At 37.5% G+C, this 25,806-nt stretch overlaps 1 protein-coding gene across 2 annotated transcripts in view; it reads left to right on the top strand.

The window, feature by feature from the left end:
• Positions 1-765: 765 nt before the first annotated feature.
• TMEM38B (transmembrane protein 38B) overlaps positions 766-25,806 on the top strand; it is a 43,485-nt gene continuing 18,444 nt past the window's right edge. Inside the window, exons 1-4 of one of the 2 annotated variants that reach the window (XM_014060893.2) lie at positions 766-966; positions 16,335-16,491; positions 23,522-23,706; positions 25,462-25,549. In XM_014060893.2, coding sequence (XP_013916368.1) covers positions 858-966; positions 16,335-16,491; positions 23,522-23,706; positions 25,462-25,549 — 539 coding nt within the window. In that variant the 5' untranslated portion in view covers positions 766-857. Of the gene's footprint in view, positions 975-16,334; positions 16,492-23,521; positions 23,707-25,461; positions 25,550-25,806 lie in introns of both variants that reach the window. The other variant, XM_014060895.2, reaches the window with a different exon arrangement.

The raw sequence follows: 25,806 nt of genomic DNA, 5'->3' as shown, positions 1-25,806 counted from the left end.
GGTAAAGGTTGCCTTCACACATGTACTAGTCGTTCCCAACTCCAAGGGGCGGTGCTCATGTTTCAAAGTGGATCTGACTAAAGCCAAAGGCGCACGGAAGGCTGCTACCTTCCCACCAAAGTGGTCCCTATTTTTCTACTTGCATTTTTTACATGCTTTCTAACTGCTACGTTGGCAGAAGCTGGGACAAGTAACAGGAGCTCAATGTGTTATGGTGCTAGGGATTCGAACTGCCGACCTTTCTGATCGACAAGGTCAGCGTTTTAGCCACTGCGTCCCTCTTATATAGTGTTAAGTACGGTTATTATTATAACTTTCGCTGTCTTTATCTAGAATTTTAGATATTCACTTAATTTCCAAGACGGTGATAGGCTGAACCTACACCCGGCGGTTAGTAACTACTGTTGTTGCTTCTCAGGGATCTCAAGACGAGCTTCCACCCATTACTGTAGCACAGCCCAAAACGTGCGCTCCTGCTACCGACAAACTACTACCCATCGACAATTCTGTGTTCTCGGCCCGCCTTACAAAGCTCAGCCAATATCCTTTTAGTCCTGGATGACGTTAGATTCAAGCCGAACCAATCATTCCTCGGCTCGTGGGCGCGAGTTCCTTTCTTCCGCCCTGCCTTCTGAGAGCGGTTTGGCCTAAGAGCGAAGATGGGGCGGAGTTTTAATTTTCCATAGTCACATTCTCCCGCGCGGCTATAGGCCGTGAAAGAACGGGGAGGGCGTTAGAGTCCCCTCTAACTCTGCCTTATGTGAAATTGGTCCCGTCCCCTTCCCGAGCAATTCTTACTTTCGCGTTTTCGCTCGCCGCTTGGCAGGATTGGCGCATGCGTATCAGGATCTGTCGCGATGGAGCTCTTGGGGGATTTGCCGCTGCGCTTCGCTCGTTTGCCCATGTTTCCCTTCTTTGATTTAGCGCATTACGCCGCTTCCATCATGTCTCTGAAGGAGCAGCGGGGTGAGTGAGTAAGTAGGCCGAGGTCTGGAGTACCAAACTTGGTTTTAGTCCTAGAGATTCCGGAAGGAGCAACTACAGCTCCTGAGCATGTTCAAAGTCAACAAGCATTCCTAAAGTGCGACCAAAGGGCTTACAACTCATCCTTGTTTCATATGAAGACTACTAGCTTATGCTGAAGCTTAGGTTATAACACATTTTCCAGATAAAATTAAACTTCCTATTTTGGGTATTTGGAAGATTGCTTATTAGGATTGACACAAATGGCTATTTTTACCTCTACCCAGCAAAATTAAATGTATGAAATTGAACTCCATGAGATTTCTTGATGAACAATCACGTAGAAACCCCCCCTTTGGGTATTCGAAACTTTTGCAGTTTTACAAAGGTTCAAATTATAATTCTAATAAAATTCTAATAAAACATTCTTTATAAAGCGCATTAATACTGTACTCAATTTTTTAAACGTTTCAACAGCTTTAGAAAATAAACATTTTTGATGTTGAAAGGATCTCAGTAATATTATGAAAGCAATACAGGCGAAGTATTTGGATCATAGATAATTTCATACACATTTGATGGGGGAAAAAATCTTTAATGCCTTGTTAGTGGCTTAGCTGGAAGGATTTTATTTTACTGTACAATGTCATGTTTTCTTGATAACAAAACTTCACATAGACTTTGCAAAGTATTAACTGTTTATTTGAATGTTTTAAAAAAAGAAGGATTAGAAGATCTACAACGATTAGCTGAAAGTGTTAGGTGAAAATTAACTTGTGTAAGTTCAGTATAAAGTAAATGGCTTACTAGAGGTACTTGGTGCTCCTTTTAGAAGCAGAATATTGGGCAAGGGAGATTTTTGGCCAACCCAGTGGAGTTCTTTTTATGTAACATCCACTAGGAACTAATCTATGAGATAATTTTCTATTTTTAATGCATGCAGAGTATTAGCTTCATTTTTTTACCAGAATGACAAGGTAACTGTGTAATATCAGAAGATAGCAAACTTGAGGGAGTTATTTCATATGACTAGCCATACATTTGCCTGCTTCATCTCTAAAACAGGTAAATATATTTGCTCTGATTTGACTCATTTTTGTTGTCCTTTACAGTCCCAAGTCCCAAGCTTAGGACCACAATTAAGCCCAACATTTCTGTTGTTAAGCGAGACAGTTGTTAATTGAATTTGTCCCATTTTACCATAGCTCTCTTGCCACAGCTGTTCAGCAAATAACTGTAGTTAAGTTAGTAACACCGTTGTTAAGCGAATCTGGCTTCCCCATTGACTTTGCTTGTCAGAGGATGGTAAAAGATGATTTACATGACCACAGGACACTGCAACCGTCATAAATATGAGTCAGTTGCCAAGCTTTTGAATTTTGATCATGTGACCATGGGGGATGCTTCAACGGTCGTAAGTGTAAAAATCTATCATAAGTCACTTTTTTCAGTGTCTAAACAAACAATTGTAAGTCGAAACTAGCTGTATTGTTCTGGATGCATATGTGCACCCCCCACCCAGGTACAGTTGGCCCCCACCTTGTTGCATTTTGGAAGGGGCCTAAAAACATTTTGTGAACAGAGATGGAACTGACTGATTTGTTGTGTTGTTGCTGCCATGGGCTGGGTGGTGGTGGTGGTTAATAGGTTTTATTATGTAATGAATTTTTAAATGTTGTAAGCCACTCAGAATCATCTATGTCTAACTTGAGCAGTATGTAAATTTGTTTACTAAAATAAATACATGTTCTCTTGTAGAAGGGGAAACAAGGCAGAAATTGCAATATTTAGGAAAGACCAATGATTCTTGGAATTTGGTTGTCAGCACTACTATAATACAGGTAGTCCTTGACTTATCATCATAATTGTGCCCAAATTTTTTTTGCTAAGCGAGACATTTGTTAAGTGAATTTTGCCCCATTTTACGACCTTTCTTGCCTTCTCCGTTGACTTTCCTTGTCAGAAAGCCACAGTAGGTGACCACATGATCCCAGAAGCCTGCAATCGTGATAAATACGAGCCAGTTGCCAAAAATCCAAATTTTTATCACATGAGCATGCAGATGCTGCAACAGTCGTTAAGTGTGAAAAACGGTCATAAGTCACTTTTTTCAATGCCATTGTAACTTAAAATGGTCACTAAATGAAATGTAAATCGATAGGGCAATAGTGCGTGTACACAAATATACACCAGTCTTCTGTTATAACCCATCTGAATTGAGTTTGCTTCTCTTGAAATGATCTATCCTATTCCTATTTCTGTCCCTTGGCCACCTAAGCTGGGACCCTTTAGTGACTCACTTCGTTCAGCTATAAATTCAGAGTAAATTTAGGTGAGAAAAATGCCACCACAGATCCTGAAAAGAGAAATGAACACACACACACACACACACACACACACACACACACACCATCCATCCATCCATCCATCCATCCATCCATCCATCCATCCATCCATTTATCTTATCATCATACCTTTTGTTGTTTTGAACAATTGAGCTTATTCTTTTTTCCCTCTTCCATTCCATTCTTTCTTTGAGATTGTGAGCTTGCTCAATTTAGCATGAGTGACACTTCTTTCAAAGACAATATTTGTAAAGTGGAATCTGATGTGATCAGATAAATAAAAACGTAAGAATTGGGGGTGGTTTGTGTGTCTAGTGTTAGCAGGGATATGGGAATATTTGGGAGTGATGGGTTCAGACTGCTATATATAATGTTCTTCCTCCCCTCCTCCCACTAAAGTTCGAACTTCTGATCAGAAGAGATGATTTTTAGAAATAATTATCTGGGTTAGGGTTTGCTACGTTTAAACCTAACAAGTAAGTAAAATGTTCTTAAAGATATCAATCACACATAGAATTGAAAAATACAGCAAAAAAAATCAATTATTTCTATTTCACTACTTTCACTATTATTTTTATTTTAAAATTTAAAACTGTAATATCTAAGGTTGCAAGGATATAAAAAGTAACAATTGTTTTACTAGTAACTTAAACTTATAATACTAATGTGATATTTTAATGTCCATTTTAGGCATGAAAGCCAGCTGGATGATTTTGGGCCAGTCATTCTCTCTCAGCCCAACTCACATTCACAGGGTTGTTGTTGTGTAGAAAATAGGAGGAGGAGAAGTATTAAGTATTAAGTTATAAAAATGAAGGCAGGAAAAAAAAATCTTAAAAAATTACAGTTCTTAGTTTTATGAATACAGTTCTGATGTGGGCACTAAGCTATCTGAGCAATAAAATAGAAACTGAATTTTAAAGATTCAGGAATTGCCATCTGTTGTGGATGCTGTTTTTATGCTAATGTAATTATTGTGTAAAATAATGTTCAGTGGCCTCTCCATTTCAAGTTCTAAAGTGCTCCCAAGTTGCCCAATGGCATGAACAAAATTTTGCAAGGGAACAGTACACTTCTATCTTCTGTTTCATTTTCTAACATTACTTTTTCCAAATTGATAGAAAATTATTTTAGAAAGAAAAGATAAAAACTGTCTCTCTGGAAGCCATCCCAGCACTGTTACACATAAATTTATTGGCAGCTGGTAGAGATCCATCTCTAATAAATTGCAAAAATGTAAATGTAGTTTTATTTCTCTGCATTTAGGGGCTTTTAAGAAAGGGGTCCCCAGGCACAAATCTAAAGCTTTTCATAAATATAAAATTTTCAGTTTTTAGAAAAATAATTTAGCAACATTAAGTTCTCTAAACTATAATATCATCTCAGTGATCTGGTTTATCAATAATAATAAAAATCAATAAAGAACCTGATTATTATTATCTCAAGATAATATGGTTCCACCACAAAATCGCGGAGGACATAATCGCGCTCGACGAAAGCGCGCATTTGACGTCATCACAGCGCGACGAAAACATCGCGCTGTGATCGAAAAATGTAAAAATAAAGCTAAAACCTTCCCCTAACCCCCCCAAACCTAACACTAAACCTAACCCTAAACCTAACCCTTAACCTAACCCTAAATCTAACCCTAAACCTAACCGTTAACGTAACGAAAAACCTAATGCTAACCCTTAACCTAACGCTAAACCTAACGCTAACGCTCTAAACCTGACCCTAACCCTTAACCTAACCCTAACCCTAACCCTTAACCTAACCCTTACCTTTATGTGAATCGGCTTGCTTTAATTTTAATTTTATTTCAATTTTTAATTTTTTTCGTCGCGCTGTGATGACGTCACATGCACGCTTTCGTCGAGCGCGATTTTGTCCTCCGCGCTTTTGACGGGTCACGGATAATATAGGAGAGATGTCAAGAGCATTTGCACTAATATTCCTGCTATTTATTACATCTCCAACATAAAAGGCTGACAATCAAATTTTTAAAGACTGGATTTGTTTTTGCTGAATCAACCAGATTTTAAAATCATACAATAAATCATATATGATATTTATTTAAATAAGACATTTTTGTGCAAGATGTTGATTTTGTAATAGGCAAATGTACTTGTGCAGTTTTTGTGCATATTATTCAATTTTGTTGTTGCAATTTTTAAAAAATAATATTGAAATAATAAAAATAATAATAATAAAAATAATAATAATAAAATAATAATATTGAATTTGTCTCTATGAAACATTCAAACATTCAAATTCCTTATATTTCATAGACAGCTAAAGCATTGGGATTAAACAGAATTTAACAATTTACAAACAGGGTAAGAACTAGCTAGCTTTTTGGCTGTTTTTGATAAATTATATTTATTTTGTAATTTTTGAAAAGCCTTGAAGGTATTATTATTATTTGTTAACAGAATAAGAATAATTTATTCCATTATTTCTTTTGTTTTTATTGCGGATTGATCTTGATTGTGAGCCAATTCAGTGACCCTTAGCTAACTTTATAATGAAAGAGAAGCAGTTAAATGAAATAAGCATCATTAATGTATTGAAAGTTACTAAAAAACAAGTTGTTAGAAAACAAGTTGTTTTTCCCTGTAAAACATTCAGCTGCATGGGTTGCAACTCTTGGTTTTCCCAGCCATTATGGCAATTGCTGGGATTATTGGGAGTTATAAATTCTCACATGTGGAGGGTGTAGAGTACACACATCAAAGCTAGGGATGATCTGTAGTAACATGCTAGTTTTTATGGAATCTTGTATGCAATTTCTTCATGTTTAAATTATTCATATTACTATAATTTATTTAAAACAACACTGGGTGTGTATAAAATCCACCACCTCAATCAAATAATAGAAAAACCTTCATTCAAGATTATGGTCACGTTGTGGACCATAATCTATCATAGTGGCCAGTACTAATTGTAAATAAAGGATTTATGACTTTTTAGTCTTAACTAAATATGACTTTCCCAAAGTTGACCAGTTGATTTCCAGGTCTAAAATAAATCTAGAATTCATGGTCTTCTGTCTTCTAACACTTTACCTTAACTACTACTATACCACACTAGCTCATGTAGGATGTGTGAGTGAGTGAGTGTGTATAAAATACGACTTAACCAAAAAAGAAAAAAATCCCAGTATATGTGTGTGTGTGTGTGTGTGTGTGTGTGTGTATGTATGTATGTATGTATGTATGTATGTATGTATGTATGTATATCTATTTAGAGTTACACCCTACCTTTCACCCTGGCTTGGCTGATAAGGAGTCGAACTCTGTGGCTTAGTGGTTAACACATCTGCCTAAGATGCAATACAGCACAGGTTCGATCCCCAGTAAGGGTATGGCTAGCTGATGAGAGCTAAATAGCTTGAAATAGATCTATACTAGTCTCCCTTTATTTATTTATCAGCACAAATACAACAAGTGTAACAAAAAGGCAACAGTAAAAATATTGGGTTTCTGTCTGGATGGTCTCTTGTGACGAGCCGAAAAACAGAGAATGGAAGTAGTGATCTTCCTCCCATATTTGGGCATACCGGGGGTTGTAACTCTAAATATGTGTGTTTGTGTGTGTGTGTGTGTTTGTGTGTGTGTGTGTGTTTGTGTATATGTGTATATGTAGATATGTAAAAATAACAGATCAATGTTTGACGTGGGATTATACTGATCAGTCTTTTCATTACATAAATAGACAATTCAAAGACTGAAAGTGAATACACCTGTACATTTCTGAATTTTAAATCCAGAGTAGTAGTTTCTTTCCAAAATACAAAAAATATTTCATCTTCTCTAAAATGGCACTTGGGATTGTGCTCTTAAATTGCAGCAAATTTTGCTTTGGAGTTTGCACAGTTTATAAGTATGGAAATGGAAGTGTTTTGATCCTATTCCCAACCTGTAGAGTGTTCCAAAGGGGCGAGGAAATTTTGGCTGTGCTTCTTCCAATGAGGTCACTAGGAGTCTTACTCAGCTGTCTAGAAGGTCAGGAAGTTAAGCTGCTTTTTCTCAAGGATAACAACTTAATAATAACTAATAATTGATCTGACTTCATCTTCAAAGCTTTTTATAAATAGAAAATCATCTACTAAGATCTTGGTTGTAGACCTCTTTGTTATATGGAATTTCAATATATTCACAAGTCTTCTAGAACAATGACATTTGCTAACAATTTAGCCAGATTTAAAGCCCATTTTTTTCAGCGCAATGGTGAATTTTCTCAGCATGTTGGAGGAATGGACCTCAAATCTGGCAAAAAATGTTAGCAAACACCATCATTCATATGATTGTTTTCCCCATTGGGGAAAGGGCCTGGGTCTTGTGAGTGTACTTAGAAGCCTGGGTTCCCTCCTTGCCCCACCATACCTGGGAGATCTAAACCCTCTCCCCTGCACTAGGCTTAATACCCTGTGCAGTTGCTAATCTCCCACAGTCAGGAGAGCCAGGATTGTAGTTGTCGAACAAATTGGTCTCATGACACATCACTTAACAATAGCAATAGCAATAGCAGTAGACTTATATACCGCTTCATAGGCCTTTCAGGCCTCTCTAAGCGGTTTACAGAGAGTCAGCATATTGCCCCCAACAATCTGGGTCCTCATTTTACCCACCTCGGAAGGATGGAAGGCTGAGTCAACCCTGAGCCGGTGAGATTTGAACCGCTGACCTGCTGATCTAGCAGTAGCCTGCAGTGCTGCATTTAACCACTGCGCCACCTTGGCTCTTTTAACAATCGCTTTGCTCAGTGAATGAGATTCTGGTCCCAATTGTTGTAAATGGAGTACTATATATATTAAACAGCATAACTGAGAGTGTCTAATTCCACTCCATTTCACTTTGCTAATATCTAAGATTTACATAAGGTGGCTCAGTGGCTAAGATGCTGAGCTTGTCAATCAGATAGGTCAGCAGTTTGGTGATTCGAATCCCTAACACCATGTAATGGAGTGAGCTCCTGTTACTTGTCCCAGCTTCTGCCAACCTAACAGTTCGAAAGCATATAAAAATGCAGGTAGAAAAATAGGAACCATCTTTGGTGGGAAGATAACAATGTTCCGTGCACCTTTGGCATTTAGTCATGCCAGCCACATGACCACGGAGATGTCTTCGGACAGCGCTGGCTCTTCGGCTTTGAAACAGAGATGAGTACCGCCTCCTAGAGTTGGGAACAACTAGCACATTTGTGCAAGGAGAACCTTTACCTTTATCTGTAAGATGTCTTCATTTCATTTTTTACTGCACTGAACTTCCCTACCTTATTGTACTCAATATAGTTCTGTCTTTATAGTGTTCTTTTCTTGATTGTTAACATCAGCAACTAAATATATTAAAAATGTTAATCTACTCATGTAGATTTAGCACATTCAGCAACCTATCATGTAGCCAACTGATTTTTCTTTTTTAGATTTGATTAGCCATAGCCTGATCAGTTGCAGTAACTATATCACAGAGTATAAATATTTTGAAATTCCTCTGAGTCATTCTTCTCACCATAAATCCAACAGAATTTACATAGTTTTGTCTGAAGAAACCCATTTGTGTTTGTCAAATCCACAAAAGGACTACCTCTGCCTAATCAGTAAAATCCCACCTGTCTATAAGAAATAAATGGGAAAATGATCACTTCCTGTATTATCGACTTGGAGAACTTCCCAGCCACAATAAGACAGGATACATCTGGAAACAGTTTAATCTAAAGAAGAAAATTTATTCATAAACAAATCAAACTGAGTGGGGGGTTCCATTCTTAAAAGTAAGTAAGGTCTTTATTATGGTCAAAGACCAGCAATATACATTTGTCTTTACACTATATTAAAAATACTAACATTAAAATATAATTAAAAGTATTTACATTAAAAGTGGATAATAACATTATGGTCCAAAGATTGTTAAAGGTATGTCCAGATAATTGGTACAAGATGGTACTATACTGTAGCCAATTTTTTCCTTATGGACATTGCAGCAGCACAGAACTTTGCCACTGCATACGTGATAACCGGGTTAGTGTCCTGGAGGAGAAAGCCTAGATAAAAATTGTCTGCCCTCCCTGGCAATCTCTCTAATAAGGGGAAAATATATGCAGACCTACAAGCTCTGTATAGCTCGCAGTGTAATAGTACATGTGAAATATCTTCCACTTCTCCTTTACCACATATACAAACGTGTTCGGCTATAGGTGTTCTCTTATACCTGCCCTGGAGGAGTGCTGAAGGAAGAATGTTAAATCTGGCTCTGAAGAAAGCTATTCTTTGTTTTGGAGAGATCAGGTCATTTAGATATCTTGCCGATTCCCACACACCCTGTTTGATTCTGTCCCTACTGTGGAAAGGCAACCTATTTAGTTTTTCTTGGAACTCCATGTCCCTCATTCTATTGATTACTACTTGCTTTGCTTGCTCAAAGCCTAGGGACATTAAGAATAAAGGTGAAAGCCCATAAGAGCCTAGCTTATGATCAATTGCTTGTTTCCAGGGGGAAGGGAAATTGTCAGTCAACACTAGTGGGGACAGTCCCTCTGGAAAGAAATGCATTTTAAGCCAATAAATGATCATCATCTTCCAGGCTCTTACTTGAATTTGAGGCATGCCTGTCTCAATTCTTAACTGGGCATTTGGAGTTCCATTGGGAGCAGCTAAGATGGCTCACAGGAATTTTGTTTGAATGGTTTCTAACAAGTCTCTCTTTGCAAGGATTCCTGTTTGTGCCCCGTAAAGAATTTGTGCCAATGTTTTGGCCTCAAAAAGTTTTAAGGCAGCAGGTACTAACTGACCTCCACCTGTATAAAAGAAATGTTTGATTGCATTTGAGGACCTAATGGCTACTTGCAATGTTTGATCCAGGTGTGCCTTCCATTGTCCCTAGCGAGTGGAAAACCACACCAAGGTATCTAAATGTTCTAACCTGTTCCAAACTATATCCTTCTATTTGCCAGGAGTATTGGCATGGTCTTTTAGCAAAAACTAAATTTTTTGATTTATCGAAGTTAAGGACCAGCTTGTTTTGCCTGCAATAGCCGAGTGTTGCCCTAATTGCTCTCTTCAGTCCTATGGGGGTTTGTGAAATGATAGCGGCGTCATCAGCATATAAGAGAATTGGCACTTTGCGTTGTGCTAGGTTAGGAGGATGGAAATCCGGGTTCTGTAAAAGCTCAATCAGGGGATTAACATAGAAGTTGAAGAGGGAAGGGGACAGGATGCAACCCTGCCGTACCCCTTTTTGTACCCTTACTGAGCCGGTTAAACTCCCTTGGGGATTGCACCTCACTTTCAGGGTGGAATTGGCATACAATTTTTGTATGAGGAAGAGGAGGTGTTTATCGATAGTGGTGCATTTTAACTTCTCCCAGAGGGTGATCCTGGATATTGAATCGAAGGCCTGTTTAAAATCCAGGAAGGCCACAAAAAGAGAGGATTTTTTTTTTTTTATGTGTGTATTTTTGTACTAAATGGTGGAGTACCAAGATATGATCCACCGTCGATCTTCCTTCTCTAAAACCGGCTTGTTCGTCTTTGATTATCCCCCCTGAAATTAGCCAATCTTGAAGTTTATAATTTAGGTGTTTGGCATACAGTTTACTAATAACGCTTAGAAGACTAATGGGTCTGTAGTTGCCTGGGTCCTTTCTATTCCCTTTTTTATAAATTGGTATGATAATTGCTACTCCCCAATCTCTAGGCATATGGCCTGTATTGTCTATAAATGTAAACAGTGATGCTAAAAGTGGAGCCCACCAACTGGCATTCTTTTTAATTATTTCTGGCAGGACATTATCAGCTCCGGGTGCCTTATTAGCCTTTAGGGCTCCAATTAACCGGGATATCTCTTCTGGTGTAACAGGGGGGCAATGAGGAGTGTGGTCCAAACTAGATTGGCTCTCCTTGGTTACGTAGTCAGGATCTGTATAAAGCTCCCTAAAGTACTCTTCCCAGGCATGAATTGGAACCTGATTTGTAGGGGGTAGGGGAGGTTTTCCCAGTCCCATGGTGATGGGATGTATTTTTTGTCCTGACTGCCGTAATTAGTCTATGCCAAGACTCCTTCAGGGCCGCACTTTTCTTTACTTTTAGAAGGTTCTTATATTGTGCTTTCAGCTGCTTTAAGTAGTAAGTGTGCTCCTCGGAGCGGGCACCTTTACTGTTCTTGTATTCTTCATTATATATCTTTTTTAGTTGAACGCAATCTCTATCAAACCATTTTTTGTTTTGTGAAACTAGCATTTTGGGGTGAGCTAGTGATCTGTTACTGAGAACCGAATTCAAGTTTACCATTAAGGATTCAAACCCCTCTAGGTAAGATCCCCCACAGTTATTTCTTAGTAAAGATGTACGTAACTCTATGGTTTCAGGGGCTAACATCCATTTGGTAACTTCCTTAGCGTTTTTCTCATTCCATTTAATTTTTACCTGGGTATTTTGAGTTTCTAACCTGGGTGGGTAGGCTGTGCCTGCCCTTAGAGAATTCTGGTGCAATGTGAGAGTAAGGAGTATTGTATTATGATCACTTTCCAATCGCGAGTCTACCTCTATCTTCTGTAAGAACTTCAGGAGGTCATATGATATTATCCAGTAGTCAACTGTGGATTTTCTTCCTGCTCCCCAGTAAGTATATTCTGCTGGGAAATTGCCCCATGGGGACCCGTTAAGGATACACAGATCCAAATGTTCAGTCATTTGTCTTACACATAAGCCTGCCCGATTAGCTTTAGGGTCTTTAAATTGTCTGGCATGCAAAGATTCATCTGTTACATTTTCATCATAGTGAATCTTAAACTACTTATATAATGCTTGATCATTTGGACCCATCTTAGCGTTTAAGTCCCCCCCCCTATAATTATTGCAGCTTTGGGGAATTTGGCTGAACAGCCAAGAATAAAATCTTCTATGCTGTCCCAAATCTTGTTAATCACATTATTCTCATTAAGTGGAGGAATATAGATATTGAAAAGCAAAATCTCCACCTGTTTAAATAAGAGCAATGTAGTTAAAACCCATGACTGGAAAGGTGGCAGTGGTACACATTTAAAATGCAAGGATGTATTAACTAATGTCACAATACCCCCTTTAGCTCTCCCCCCCCCACCTTGCTTGGGACGGCCGGAATTGAGTTGACCCAATAGCCATATAACTGAATCTCTGTGGAGGCCCAGGTTTCCTGCAAGAAGAGGATGTCAAATTGTGATATATAGTCAAAAAAGAGTTGGTCTTTTGATGGGACGGACCAACCTGCTATATTCCAGGTTATAAGGGAGAGTGGGTCAACTTTTGGAGCTCATCAGGAAACTTGATTTATACAAAGGGAAGTTGTCTGGTTGTTACCATGGATTGAGGTGTCATCGCACACTGAATTGGTCTTCTTTAAAAATAGGGAGGACCCGTCTAGGTCATGAGTAGACTCTTGAGAAACTTGTTCAGGGTAAGAGGTTTTAGCACCAGCTAGCAGAGCTTGCCATTCTGAAGCCACTTCTCTGGTTGTAGGGCAAGGCGTTATTAGGTCATCTTTCGTTCTTTGCAATGGTGGCTCTTTCGTGAGTCGACTCTCAGTATCTTGGTTTGGAGCTGGTGGTGATGAAGGTGTCATGGAATTTTCACACAGGGACGAAAACATCTCCATCTCTACTGGGGTCTCTAATTCCCCCTTTGGGTCTTGGCTTCTATTTTCTATGATCTTGAATTCATGCAATCTCTTGTCCTCTGGGAGGGAAGTGAGAGGCTCAATTATTGGGGAAACCAGGTCTATAAGTGGCTCTGCTGGGTCCATTGTGACCAATAAGGATTTCTTTAAATTTTCTAGCTTGAATAAAATATTGTTTGTTCTTTCCTTGGGAGAGCACCAAAAGCGTTAATGAGGCCAGCTTCTGTGCTGTTAAGTATCTCTTCTCCAGGCAAGAGTGGTTGACTCCCACTATCATTCTCTTTCTTTTCCAAGGTTGAAAATGAGGTGGTGTCATTCGCCTTGGAGGCTCGCATGTTAGTTATTAACGGGATAACTCTTTCCTCACCCAAGACTTTGATGGGAAAGATTTGGAAGGAGGCTAAAAATGCCTTCATCTTGAATAACATCTGTGGTATGGTGGGCTGTTTGAAAGACAGAATGATCCGCTTCCAATTTGGGACCTCAGGTAACCACTCCACAGCATGGAGATCAATCATGCCCCTATGACAGTGAAGGAGCTGGTTTAGGGAATTTAATATTGCACTTCTGGAATTCCAAAGTCCATAATTAAGTCTGTTCAAATGGATTCTAAAAGCTATCCTTTGTGTTTGTAGCGAGCGATGTGATTGTTGTAATTGAGGGAGGGATTCTTTCCTGATTTCTTCTTTATTGATACCTTTTCCTCTCGATGCCTTGTCTGGTGGGGGGGACTGTTTTTTTTGAGAGGACTGTCTCCTTTTATCTGTCTCTTTAACTGTTTCTCTGGCTCTTTGTTCTATTTCCTTATCCTTATCCTGCGAATGGGAGTTAATCAAATCTTCTGCCAGAACTTTAGTGGGAGTTCTTGGGGCCCGATATTGCATTTGAAGAAAAACAGCTAAATCTTTTTTCAATGACTCTACATCATGTTGGATGGCAATTAATTGTTCAAATATTGAAACCACCATTTGCACTGTGAGAAGGCATTGCTTTGCCATAAACTCGGTTGAATTTTCCCAGGGTAAACTCTCCATACTCTGAATTATCTGGTTGTTCTTTGCCTTTTTAGTCTTTAACTTAGACTCCATAAAGGAAGTTGTTGGGCTAGTTGTTTGTGATAAGAGCTGGCAATCATTTTGTTCCCCCTCCACCAGATCGGAGAAGTCTAGTAAATGCTGATTTGCCATATCTTTTTGCCGGTCCTGTTCTAATCTCTCCAGATTGTTGGGGCTGGGGGGGTTAGTTTTACTTACAGATCTCTTGCCAACAAAGAGCTCCTCAATTCGTGGTTGTTTTGCTGTCTTCACTTGAGGGAAAGATCCTGGGCTGGTGTCATGGTGTTTCTTTCTTTTTCCCATGCTTATTTAATTCTTCAGCAGCAACAAAAGTTTTTGTTTGTATTATGTTCTACGCTGTTATCTCCACCAAAAGATGTTAATTAAATAAAAAAGAATCGAGTAGGAGTACTAAAAATTGATAAAATAAAACCGGGAGGCACTACTGCAAACACGCTCCAGCTGCACCGGCTGCAGCTCCGCCCCCCTTCTTAAAAAGAATTAACTCAAACTTTTCTCTAAAGCTTTCCAGGAATTCCTATCCCTATTTGAGTTACCATTGCCCCATAAAGAATTATGATGATTGAAATCACCACATAAAACAAAATCCCTTTGAATTTATTAATGGATGATTCAATCATATATCAAGCAGGAAACATGAATTATAAACATTTATATTATTTCTTCAAAGGAATTCCCTCTGAAATTTCAGATTAATCAAGTATGAATTGTTTAAACTTTCCTTCAAGAGAATATGCCCTTCTCCCCCAATGTGCTCTGTCTTTATGAACAACAGCGTAATTTGAGATTCTAAAATTCCAAGATTTCCAGTTACTATGCTCTTGAATACAAATTATATTAGGTAACACCTTCAAACAGTAAATCAAATAATGTGTGTTCCTCTGAAGCTAAGCTCTCCAGACCAAACTCTTTGTAACAGATGATCGAGATGTTCGTGGATACTTTCTATAGACAGGTTTCTTAGTCGTCCGTCCCCTCACAAATTTTTGCTGCCTTCAAAATAATCAAGAGCTTATCAAACCCTTTCCTCTAAATTGTACTATTGTTAATTTCCACAGCAAATGCTGCAGTAGTTAGTTTTTATTCAAGAACAAATTGGAATTGGATTTCTTTCCCTTGCAACATGACTTTCTGGCAGTGCTATATCACGTTGGTTCAGTAATAGTTGCCTAAGAAACACTTAAGTTGTTTGTATATTCCGACTATCTCTGGCCTTCTTAGCAACCGTCACCCCCTGAGTAGCATTATGATAATAATTGCAGCAAACTGAAGCAAGGATTCCACCACATTGATCAAATTCATGTAAACTATATCTCCCACATTGTGTTCAACTTTATCACACTCCATTTTTATTGGATCTCTCCCTCTCTCTCTCTCTCTCTCTCTCTCTCTCTGTATGTATATATGTATATATGTGTGCTTGTGTATATATCTCTCTCTATATATATCCATATCTATCTATCTATCTATCTCTATCTATCTATCTATCTCTATCTATCTATCTATCTATCTATCTATCTATCTTTATCTATCTATCTATCTCTATCTATCTATCTATCTATCTATCTATCTATCTATCTATCTATCTATCTATCTATCTATCTATCTATCTATCTATCTATCTATCTATCTATCTATCTATCTATCTATATTTCATGGAGGAACATAAACTCCAGTAAAACTCCTGATATATAATATACACTAAGTCAGGAAGCTTGTGACTGTTGTGTTCTAAAAACAGATCCTCTCCCTGCCTTTATTGAATCTAACCATATCTTCCACCATTTTTCTTAAGCCATTCTGCCATTTTATGGGGTTTTAATATTCCACCATCACATCCTTTCGCATGCCTTTGATTACCAACCTGCTCTCTCCATCCAAGGGTACCTTTTTCTGCTTCTTCACCTGAGCTTCCTCCTCTCAGACCCCTTATTTTCCTTAGAACATGCTGCTGTGGTCTGCATAGCAGGATCATTATGGCACAATGGTCAGAATGCAGTATTGCAGGCTAATTCTCTGCTTGCTGCCAGGGGTATGAGTCTGATTGGCTCAAGGTTGACTCAGCCTTCCATCCTTCTGAGTTGGTAAAATGAGGACCCAGATTGTTGGGGGCAATAGGCTGATTCTTCAAACTACTTACAGAGGGCTGTAAAGCGATATATAAGTGTAAGTGCTATTGCTAATAGTGCAGTAAGCTGATCGGAGAATTTAAAGAGCCATTTGTTGGCTTTTCTCCTTTTGCAGCAAATTAAAAGCAAAATTCCTCATAAAGTGCTGTTTGTATCTTCTTTTGTTTTCAGGAGCAGTTGAAGTCGCATATGACAGCCCCCTTGCGTGTTGGTTTAGTGCTATGCTTTACTGTTTTGGTGGATCCATATTATCTTCGCTGATGCTAGCAGAACCTCCAATTGCATTTCTTGCCAACACCACAGGTGTTCTTCTTGCCTCATCCGTCTGGTAAGTAACTTTCATTATATGGTGTATTTTTTGGTAACTAATACATATTTTCAAAGTTATTGCATATATGGCTTCAAGCCATGCTATAAAGAGTTCATTTTAAAGTTGTCATCTGCTTAAAGAAATCTGTCAATGGATTTTATGATTGTTAATATAGTTAATTTGCATAAAAATGCTTACAGCTCTTATCAGTAATTGGAAAGGGGGAAAAAACCCTTTCCCCCTAGAAAAAGCTTTTTTTGTTGTTGGAAAGAACAAAAAGTCTTCTTCTGATAGAGAGATCTGTGTATAATTTAAACAATGTCTGGTTTTAAATACAAGGAACTGTCTAGACTTTTTAAATTTAAAGATTACTAATTATTTAATTATTAATTATGTACTAACTACTATTAATTAGTCATTATTTAACAATTAACTGTTAAGCATTTCTAGGAAAGAAATTAGGAATCTGTAATAGTAACTTAACATTTGATTGAGGTAAGTAAGCATTTGATAAATGTCAGACATAAAACCAACAATTAACTATATATAGTTAATCTCAAGATTGTGAAAATATATTTTGTGAATTTTGCACAGGACTATCATGAGGGAGAGAGGGAGACTGAAGCATTACATGAGGTTGTCCCTCTGGATTGGTCTCCTGTTGGGTGTTTATTTGAATCCAACACTATCTGCCTTCTAGAAAAAGCTAAAGACAGAGCTTTCCATGAGGGCTTTTGGAGATAAATATCCGTTACTGTATTGCATCTGATTTTAATTGTCTTAGTACTTTTATGTCTGTCTGTCTGTCTGTCTGTGTCTTTATATCAGAAATGTATGTATATGTGTGTGTGTTTGTGCGTGCACAAATGTATGCAATTTTTGTGAACTTCCAATAATCCTGTGATTGTATGGCAATGTAAATTAAGTTAATAAATGAATAAAATACATGAATAATCCTGATGGGATGGCATAATCAGTACAATACCATAACAGAGTTGGAAGGGACCTTGGAAGTCTTCTAGTCCAACCCCCTGCCTAGGCAGGAAACCCTATACCGTTTCAGACAAATGGCTATCCAACATCTTCTTAAAGACCTCCAGTGTTGGGGCATTCACAACTTCTGGAGGCAAGCTGTTCCACTGATTAATTGTTCTAATTGTCAGGAAAATTCTCCTCAGTTCTAAGTTGCTTCTCTCCTTGATTAGTTTCCACCCATTGCTTCTTGTTCTACCCTCAGGTGCCTTGGAAAATAGTTTGACGTCGCTCTTCTTTGTGGCAACCCCTGAGATATTGGAACACTGCTATCATGTCTCCCCTAATCAATCCTGGGTAGTCCTCAGTTTATGACTGGTTGCTTATTGACCATTTGAAGTTAAGTGGACTTATCTTGGAGCTACTTATGACCCAGATTTGAAATTCTGACAGTTGCCCATGGCCCATGGTCACATGACCAAAGTTCAGGCGCTGGCAACGGGGTGCATTTATGGCCATTTGCAGCCTCCCGTAGCCACTTGACTGTGTTTTATGCCAGTTTTGCTGAAAGCCAAAAATTGTTCTGTTTTTTTTTGGTAAAACTGTACCTATAGTGAATTACGTTAACAACTGCAGTATTCGCTTAATGACCACCACAAAGAAGGTCATGAAATTGTCATGATTTTTGACAGTGATGGGCAGGCTTCACTACAGTCATAAATCAAGGATTACCTGCAGTCCAATGCCAGCAATACCCTCCCTGTTTCCTTCCTTCCTTTGCTCCATTTCTAGCAACTCAACGTTGTTTTGCCAATATAATTCACCTTAAAAAAAAGTGTGCTGAAGGTATTTTAAATGCAGTACTTTCTTTCTTTAAAAATGCCTCATGTTTCTGATGGGAGATGGGTCATTTAAGATAAGGTTTCATATGATTGACGGGTACATCTGTCTATGAGCAAAATGTAGAGCAAAAATGCTAGGGACAAAAAAGCAGGGTTTTAGATTTTAGAATTTAAAGTGTGTTCATTGATGCTTTTCTTACAAGCTGCTTAGGTGGAGCAAGTTCCAATTGAAACTCAGTGGTGTTTAGCTTTCCATATTTGAAAATTGGGTCAGTCAGGCTGCCTACACCCATTCTTAAACTATAAATGGAAGCCAACAATCTGTTACCTTTATGGCAGTTGCCTTTCCCTGGTCTGCTTGAAATGTAACATTTAAGGCACAGAGAATAGAGTACACACACACACACACACACGTGCGTGCGTATGTGTGTGTGTGTGTGTGTGTGTGTGTGGAGGCTAGTGATACCCTGAGCAAAAATAATGCACACTCCAATGTGAACTTCTTAACAAACCAAGAGACACAGCAATAGCATTTAGACTACTTTGCAATTGACACTGATGTCCTATTACCAGTAAATAAAAGATATGCTGTTCTTTTTAGGGCCTCTCATTAAGTAATAAACCTAATTAGCAGCATTGAATAGTGTTGGGATGCTTGAATCTCAGCCTTTTGCAGTTGCTGCAACATAAAACTGCTGAATTAACTTCTTGCCGCCCGCATTTTGCTGAATACATTTTATTTAGTGCGGTTTGCTTTCACCCCAGAAGCTACTCAGCTCAAGCCCTAATAATATGGACTAGCACTTATTGGCAGGGAGAGAATATGCTTTGTCTTAAGCCATATGGTTTGTGGCTGACAGGCATAGGTTCTTCTGGAAAATATGTATCTTAACTCTGAAGTTTCCTTCTGTGAACAGTTTCTTCTAACACCATGGGGTTTTCAAATTATTTTCTTCTTTAGCTATCTGTGTACATATATACACATTCAGTATGTTCTTGTGGCCTACCTAGAGATGCTGGGGGATGTTTATAGGTGATGATGATAGTGATAAGAATGAGGTAAAATGGAAATTGCCAGATTTGCCTCCTTCCGATTTTCATAAACAGAAGAACAACTTGGAATCTGAATCTGTGGGTTGCTAGTTTTGTCACAAATGATTGATAAGCTGAGATTTATCCCAAGTTGCTGAAGCCAGAATGTAGATACTGCAAGTTATGCTTAGAATGACCTTTGTGTAGATAGGGCTACTGATTGGAGACTTAAATGGTTAGGATGCACAATGTTCTAACTTTAGAAAACAGAAAGAGACCAAGGGCAATGGACATCTTCATTCCCTGCCTCTCCACAAGAATGTCAGGGTAAGAAGTAGGACCAAAATCCTGCTTTCTATTCCTTTCCACATACATTACTCAGTTCCTATTAAATGTGACACTGTGACTTTCAACTCTATGGAGAGCTGAAAGGCAACCATCCCATCACATCCCTCTAGTGTGGAGGCCATAATGTTCACAACAGAACAAGTGAAGATTATGTGGGCTGAAACAAATATACCATGTTTCCCTGGAAATAAGACAGGGTCTTATTTTCTTTTGACCCCGAAATAAGTGCTTGGCCTTATTTTTAGGGAGGTCTTACTATTTTTGAGGTGCAGGAGGGGGCGAGCGTGGTCACCTCATGGCTGTGTCTGTGTTGCAATATTTTCGGGGAGGGCTTATTTTTGGGGAAACAGGGTAGATAACTGGCTTATGACTTGTCCCTTTATCATGGAAAAACTCATTTCCTAATTTTTATCTCTAATGTCAGGGTCTTTTTCTTTTTTTTGATTGATGTGATCAGGTTTAGAAAGCAGCGATTGTCTAAAAATTGGATAAATATATAATGAGCAAGGGAATACATGATCAATTGTTACAAACATTCATTGTAGATAATGCCATTATTCAGGCAAATCATTATCAAGGAAAAAATATTCATGTTGAGTATAGGTTCATACAAAGCAGTTTTTCTAAATTCATATGCATTAATTTTCTTTGACTTGAATGTTAGCAATTTTCACATTTTGGTTGCCTGATTCATTTATATGGGATTTAACCTGCTGCCACAGAAAATAATAAAATGTTTTTTCTTTTACATAGCTTGAGGATTAATAGCATAGTGTTTGCTAGCACAATAGCCTAGCACCACTAGATGGCATTCAAGAATCTCCCAATTTCTAGTTTTTATGTTAAATATTGATCCAGATTCCATGAGTTGTACTAATATTACAAAATCTCACAGTACATTAGATTTCATAAACTATTTTAAAAAATGAATTGTATAATTCATTTTGGTATCTTTAACATCAATGAAAAATTTTTAAAAATCCCCTTCACCTCATTATGTTGCTGATCCTTGACATAAATTATCTCTAGAAAATTATGGCCTATGAAGCAACTTTTGGTTTGGACCGATTTTGTGTGGATTGAGAAATCAGTCCAATTTGGATTCCATAAACATTGTTGAAGCCAATTGATGCCTTTTAATTATTTTTAATGTGTGCCATTGTGTATACAAACCAAATGACAATAAAGGTTAGCATATATTATTCCATCAAGTGACTGAGGTAATCACTTGAACATGAGGAAGAGGAGAAGAAAAAGAAAGTAGATAGAGATTTTCATAAATATTTGAAATATTAATTTCTATGTATTATGTTGAAAGTCTTAGTTCCCTTCCTATAGGTAATTATCTTAAGAAGACAGAGTTATGCAAAGCTTTAGGACTCCATGAGAGGCAGCTTTTTGCATTGTTAAAGGAACCATGTGTTTTTCTAGGCTGGTGCAGCTGTTTCAAATGCTTCTCCCAAGTTCTCTCTGCATGCATAGAGCAATTCCTTTAAAGCAGGGGTGGGGAACGATGCGTAGTTTATGATTTGTGGACTTCAACTTCCAGAATTCCTGAGCCAGCATGGCTGGCTCAGGAATTGTGGGAGTTGAAGTCCACAAGTCATTAAAAGGGCCATCATTCCCCACCCCTGTTTTAAAGCACAAGAAAGATCACTAAAAGGCACAAGTGAAAAATATTAATTCCATCCTAAGCTTCCACATTTGAAGGTTCTTCAATGACGTGACTCAAAAGTGACATCTAATGGTAAATTCTTAGAACTTTCACCTCACAATCAGCAAATATAGTTCTTTTATCTACAGTTCTTGTATATTAATTTCCTTAAGATCACAGTGTAAAACTGAATATGTCAGGCCATCTGTAAAGCTAGTTTCCAATAAAAAACTATAACAGGAGTATAGATTGCAACTCTACATTAATACTGATTTTTTAAAGTTATTGTGATAGGCAGGTGAAAACGGGAGGGGAGACTCCGTATTAGACCTTGAACAGAGCTGGTTAAGTGAGAGAGAGAGTTGCAAGTCATTGTATAGTTTATACTTGTTAATAATCAGAGCAGAATTGGAATCATTAATACTGCCAGTTTCAGAAGTACAGATTGTCATAAAACTGTGTAGGAAACTCTTTGAAAATGAGTATTTATTTGAAGGATTTATGTTGATCTGTGTCTGAACTAAAGATGTGATTGGTAGACATTTGAAATATAGTATTTGTAAGATTTTTTTCAACAGCTTATAGTTACAAAGCAGCCCTACCTTCAAAATTGCAATCTAAAAATCACAAGAAAAAAGAAAAAGGAACTGAGAATAGAGAAGAAAAAATAACTTCTGGCCATAATGTATAATAGTTGAAGAAAAAGAGCCAAAAGTCAGTAGCTTGTTGGGTAGCTTTTTTCTTGCTCAACTGATACCATCTTCCTTCTCTTTCTTTTTTCTCTACTTCTTTTTGTTTATGCATCTTGCCTCAGTTGTATCTTTACAATTAATGCTTTAAATCAAAAGTGGGGAACTATGACTGCTATATGACTTGTGGACTTCAACTCCCAGGATTCCTGAGTTGGCTCAGGAATTGTGGAAGTTTAAGTCCACAAGTCATAAAAGGGTCCTGCTTTAAATGAAAAAAAAAATCTAAAGTTTATGTAATTAGATGATGCTATTCCTGGATAAAAGGGAATTATTGTTGGCCCAAATACCAGGATCATTTGGAAGTTCAAACTTAGAGGAGAATGGATTCCAAAATGGGGCAAAACAAAAAGGTATAGATTTGGCAGAGAACAGTATGGTAGAGGCAGAGAAGATCTGAGTGAAGTTATTGATTACAAATATTAGTGGAGAAGATGGGAGAGATATAAAACAGGAGGAAATGGCATGAAGTCATCTAAAAGAAACATATCAGAGCTCAATACTAGAAAGGCAGGAGTTGATATTGCAACATTTTGCTATAATTTTGAATGTACTGAACCTTTCTGCATTGAGAGAAAAACTGAAGAATGTGTGGTGTTTCTTTATTTCTTGAAGCTTCTCCCAACTGAAGCAACCATGAATTTTTCCTTAGAACTAGTATGCTTTTCACTCGTAGACTTATCAGATTTACTTAAGTTTTTTGCTTTGTTTTGTTTGGTAAACTGTTTTACAATCTAGTACAAAATAGTTTCACTCCTTTTTCAGTAAGGAATAAAAGGAATTTTGTGAATTCCAGCACCTGAAAAATGGATATTTTGTTTTCTATATTGGATTCCAATTGCTGTTCCTTTCCCTCTCAACTGAATTGTTATTCAGCATTGTATGTCCTTTCTCCATTTGTCTTATTTGTACTTGAATTTTGTGTCCCAAACTCCATGTGTGACTTGGAGATGTATTTGGCATAATTCTTTCTATACAGGGGTTAGGCTGAAGTGTTATGTTTAAGAACATGCATGTAAGGTCATGTGGTCTTGCAGTTATGTAAGTAGGATGTGTATGTTTACATATATTCATTCTCAAATTATTCAGCATAATTAATGTTTTTAAAAGGCATCTATATTGTATGTGAAGACTAGGTATAATTTCCCCAGACATAAAATTTGAAAAGTCACTCTGTAGTAAGAAATAAAGCCAACATTTTTAAAAAGCCTATAAGGAGCAGTAATACTTAAATGAATGTTTAACTTGCTGAGTATCCTAAGACAATTAAATTTATTGAAAGTCCGACTATACATATTTAAGCAGCCTGCAGCCTCATACCATCTATTATTTCTTATCATTTATGTTTAAGAAGGTTTCTTAGTTGAGAATTTGTTTCATGCTTGCAGAGTTGGCATGTTTTTGCTCTAAACATCTTTGGGAGACTGAACCTTTTCCTCCTGATTGTTTAGGTATCTTATATTTTACTGCCCACATGAGCTAGCCTACCGCTGTTTATGTTTTCCACCTATACGACTGATGATTGCAGGAATGAAGGAAGTGACAAGAACGTGGAAGATAACAGGTGGAATTGTTCACGCACATAAACGCTTTGCAGATGCCTGGCTAATCATGATAGGAGTTGGTTGGGCCAGAGGTAATACATGAAACCTCTCTGTTCTGAAACTAATTTTTGAGCTGTTCTTTACTTGCTTTTATGGAGAGTGTCTGGGACCATTTGGAGAAGAAAGGCTGACTTCATACAAAACTGTTCAGGGTTATTTATTTTTGGCTTCTCAGCCCTCTAAAACTTGCTAATTAGAAATAAATTCCTTTTATAGGAAGCATCAACATGTCTAGAGATGCAGTGTTAGTTTTATGGTGCCTTTTGATAAAATCTGCTGCAATGGTTAACATTGCTGACCTGTAGAAACAAGTTTTTCTCTATCTCAAACCCAGCTTTACAGTTTGCTCCCCCCCCCCCGAATGGTCATATTCCTTTCAGTTAATGTTGGATAGTTTCTCTATGTCTTTTAATTTGATTAAATCCCATTTTCTTAATTTTTTATTATCTTTTTCATATACATTTTAATTTACATTTATATCTCAATATAAATAAGTTGAAGAACTTAAAAGCCGAGATTCTTTTCACATATCTGTTGTTATGCCTTTGCATTTAAACCGAATGTTCAGCAGAAAGTTCTGCCTAGTAATTGTGTGTGAAATTAACTTGTATGTGAACATACTACCTGGGTTTAGCTATTTTAAAAAAGTAAACGTTTAGTGCTTTAAAACAATTGCAACAAAAAGTGAGCATAACATATAAATGAAGATATAATTAAAATTTTATATATGTATGTATGTATGTATGTATGTATGTATGTATAGATAGATAGATAGATAGATAGATGATAGATAGATAGATAGATAGATAGATAGATAGATAGATATAGATAGTGTGTGTGTGTGTGTGTGTGTGTGTGTGTGTGTGTATGTATGTATGTATGTATGTTTTTATGGCCTCTGATGTCAGATATACAACCATGTTTCCAAAAACAATTTTTGTACACAATTTGGGCACACTAGATTCAAAGTTCTTCATTTTATATCTAGCCATTTCTGACATACTGAGAGGAATTGAGGAAAGCTCTCCAAATACCGTATCTGCTAAAGCTTCCTGTCCGAAGCAATTTCTACTCATTATTGTCTAACCAAGTGGGGACATGTAGCATTAGGATACAGGCCAGCCTGGTAGCTGCATTTGATAAGCTATCACAGGGAGGATTTTATACTTCATTGGTGCAAAATTGGGCTGGATGGATTGTTTTTATACTGTGAAGTCACTTTTTCCCCCATTGAAAATGAAAGCTGGAAAAGAAAGTGTTCATGATGGTATCCATTGGAATGGGCTCCATGACATAAAATAGCCTGTTGACCTGCCTTGCCTATTGGATTATAACAGGTTTGAGAAAAGTTCAGTCCTCCTGCAGCTTCCTTTCAAGTTCCTAATTTGTGCACATTGGTCTCATGTTATAAGCAATTAGTTCTCCTTATTTGCACCATGTAAGATATAGTTCTGTCTTCTTTTAAAGCTTGCTCATTTCTTACCCTATAGGGCCATTACAGATTCTAGACTTCAGAGTGAAGCTGCTGCTTCCAGTTTTTTTTTTCTAACAAAGATTAAACTTTTCCATCTCAAAATAGGATACTTTCTAAAGAGTCTCAATTTGAGGATCCAATTTCAATAACTGTAAAATATGTCATTTCATTTCTTCCTATAACTTAAAGGGCCCTATCTTGTGCCTCTGACAGTAATGTGATGGATTTGCAGTTGTCCTAACTAGAAGTGGGATTGAGTGACTAAGATCTTTTGAACCAATTTAAGCATGTAATAATTTGTATTGAATTACAGGAGCTGGTGGCGGTCTAATATCCAACTTTGAACAGTTGGTGAGAGGTATATGGAAGCCTGAAACTAATGAACTGCTGAAGATGTCATAGTAAGTCAGTGAAAAGCACATAACAATGGGGGCAGTTCTGGGAACATTTTTTCCCCATTGGAAGATCTGTATAAGTAGCTCTTCAATAATGTAACTTTAAGCAATACTAGAAAATGATTTATTTCTATTTTTTCCCCCTTAGAGAGGATATTTCTCCACACTAATTTGGTATCTGAAAAATCTTTTAAGCACGTGACACTGAAATTTGGCATATTGCAGAACACTGTGATGTCCTTATAATTTTGCAAAAATTGAGT

The sequence above is a fragment of the Thamnophis sirtalis genome, unplaced genomic scaffold (genome assembly GCF_051295495.1).
Source record: "Thamnophis sirtalis isolate CommonGarterSnake01/CBP01778 unplaced genomic scaffold, rThaSir2_p1.2 scaffold_5, whole genome shotgun sequence".
Taxonomy (NCBI): Eukaryota; Metazoa; Chordata; class Lepidosauria; order Squamata; family Natricidae; genus Thamnophis; species Thamnophis sirtalis.
The sequence above is the reverse complement of the archived record's forward strand: the minus strand, read 5'-3'. Positions and strand labels throughout refer to the sequence as shown.